Source organism: Merops nubicus, unplaced genomic scaffold, assembly GCF_000691845.1.
Source record: "Merops nubicus isolate BGI_N331 unplaced genomic scaffold, ASM69184v1 scaffold25173, whole genome shotgun sequence".
NCBI lineage: Eukaryota > Metazoa > Chordata > Aves > Coraciiformes > Meropidae > Merops > Merops nubicus.
Window position 1 is genome coordinate 1,836 of NW_008598603.1, and position 1,992 is coordinate 3,827.

Genomic DNA, 1,992 nt, shown 5'->3' on the forward strand with positions numbered 1-1,992 from the left:
CCACTGCCCCCCTTCACCCTCCATCCCCAGCCGTGGCGTGCATCGGCCCCCTCCATCCTCCTCCTCCTCCTCCCTCTGGCCGTCAGGGTGGGAATGACCCCCCTGGGGAGCTGGGGGGGGGACCTGTCGAAGAGCTCTCCCCCCGTCACCAGCTCCAGCACCAGCGCGATCTCCGAGGGCGTCTCAAAAATCTCCTTCAGCTTGATCTGAAAGGGACAACAGGAGGGATGCAGGTGAAGGATGCAGGATGTGGGGTGCAGGATGCAGGATGTGGGATGGGGGGTGTGGGATGCGGGCTGGTTGTGCTGGAAGGAGCACACACCCACCTGGCTGCTCAGCCCTTGCCGGGGCAGCCAGCACCTTGGGATGTGGGCTGGTTGTGCTGGAAGGAGCACACACCCACCTGGCTGCTCAGCCCTTGCCGGGGCAGCCAGCACATTTCCCTCTGAGCCTTTTTATTTGTTTGAATAGGGTTGGTTTGGTCTTTTTTTAAGGTTTTGCAGCAGCCCTGCTCACTAAACCGCACGTTACAGATGATGCTGGGAATGGGAAGAGACGGGCACGCGGCACCTTCATCCTCCTCACATTTCCAGGCTCATTAGCCAGAGGACAGGCTCACTAAAAACTTTAATTTTGCAGCTTCATCAGCCACGCTGGCACCTCCATCCAGCCCCGTGGCATGGGAGCCATCCAGTGATCCCTCCCTGCCCTCGTCCCTCCCTAGACAGACCCAAACTGGAGCCACTTCTGGCACCAGGGACCCCTCAGGTGCTTTTGGAAAGATCCCTTGGGCCATTCTGTGACAGAGGAGGCACTAAAGAGTCAGTGGGTTTCTCCTGATCTGGGTGTTTTTCAGCTGCCACACAAGGTGAGCTTGTCTGCACGAGACCTTTGTGCCACTGCAGCAAATCTCAAATTAACAGGTCTCTCCTAAAACTACGTCAAAATGCAATTTTTTTTTTTATTATTATTATTTTTTTTAATAGAAAACAGAGAATTTCATGCTTCTCAGGACTTTTGTGACACTGCGAATTTCATGGGGCTTTAATCATTACCTTCACAGGCTGGGTGACAAGCCATGATACCCCGCAGGGTGAGAGACACTATGTGGCAGCTTATTGCATTATAATAATACACAGAAGCACTATAATTTTCCTATTAACTTCAAAAGTTTACAATCCTATTATCATCCTCTGCCGAGGTTGGTGCTGCACGATAGCGAGCGCGCAGATGAACCACGGCAGCTCCTCTTCCAAACCCTCTCCAGCCTGGGAGTGGGCAGAGCCCGATGGAAAACTCAGTGATTTCAGCATGAAAGTGCCCGGCTGGTGCCTCCTCTGCTGCCCCGTGGGGCCGCTGCCTGGAGAGGGAAGGACGAGGGGGGGGCAGAAATTGGATTTTCTGTTCTGTTTCTGATAACACATCAGAGAGGAGCCTCTTCCCAGCCAGGGCTGGTGCCCCTGGGCTGCTCTGAGCGGGGGATCCCCATCCTGCTGCTGTCCCTGTGCCTGCCCAAATGTCCTGAGGCAAGGGAATTGTGTCCATGGAAAAGGCTGAAGTGCCCCAAAACGCTGGAACAGCCCAAAATGCTGGAACAGCCCAAGGCTGGCCCACGGCGAGCTGGCCCAGGGGCTTAGGGACACCCTGGCTCCAGCGTGTTTGTCCCCATGGTCCCCGTTTTGGGGCTGGTTTGGAATTCTCTCAGCTTTGCCTCTTTGCCTGCAGGTTTTGGCTGGTGGCGAGCGGGCAGGACGTCCCCACGGGGCTGCTCCAGCCCTGTAGCTCCGAGGCTGGTGGGTGTGGGCTGGGCTGGAAGCAGCTGGACTGAGCCACACCAAAAAAATGGCACCATGGGGCAGCAGCCGGCAGTGAGGTGATGTCCTGGCCATGTCCTGGCAATGTCCTGGAAAATGTCCTGGCCATGTCCTGGCCATGTCCTGGCAAATGTCCTGGCAATGTCCTGGCAATGTCCTGGCAAATGTCCTGGCAAAT

The 1,992-nt window shown here is 56.0% G+C and overlaps 1 protein-coding gene across 1 annotated transcript in view; it reads right to left on the reverse strand.

Annotated features, from left to right (window-relative positions):
- Positions 1 to 206, reverse strand: part of LOC103769875 (calcium/calmodulin-dependent protein kinase type IV-like) — a gene marked incomplete at both ends in the record, with an annotated part of 1,990 nt that extends 1,784 nt beyond the window's left edge. The window contains one exon of the mRNA XM_008937115.1: positions 124 to 206. Coding sequence (XP_008935363.1) covers positions 124 to 206 — 83 coding nt within the window. The remainder of the gene's footprint in view (positions 1 to 123) is intronic.
- Positions 207 to 1,992: the final 1,786 nt, after the last annotated feature.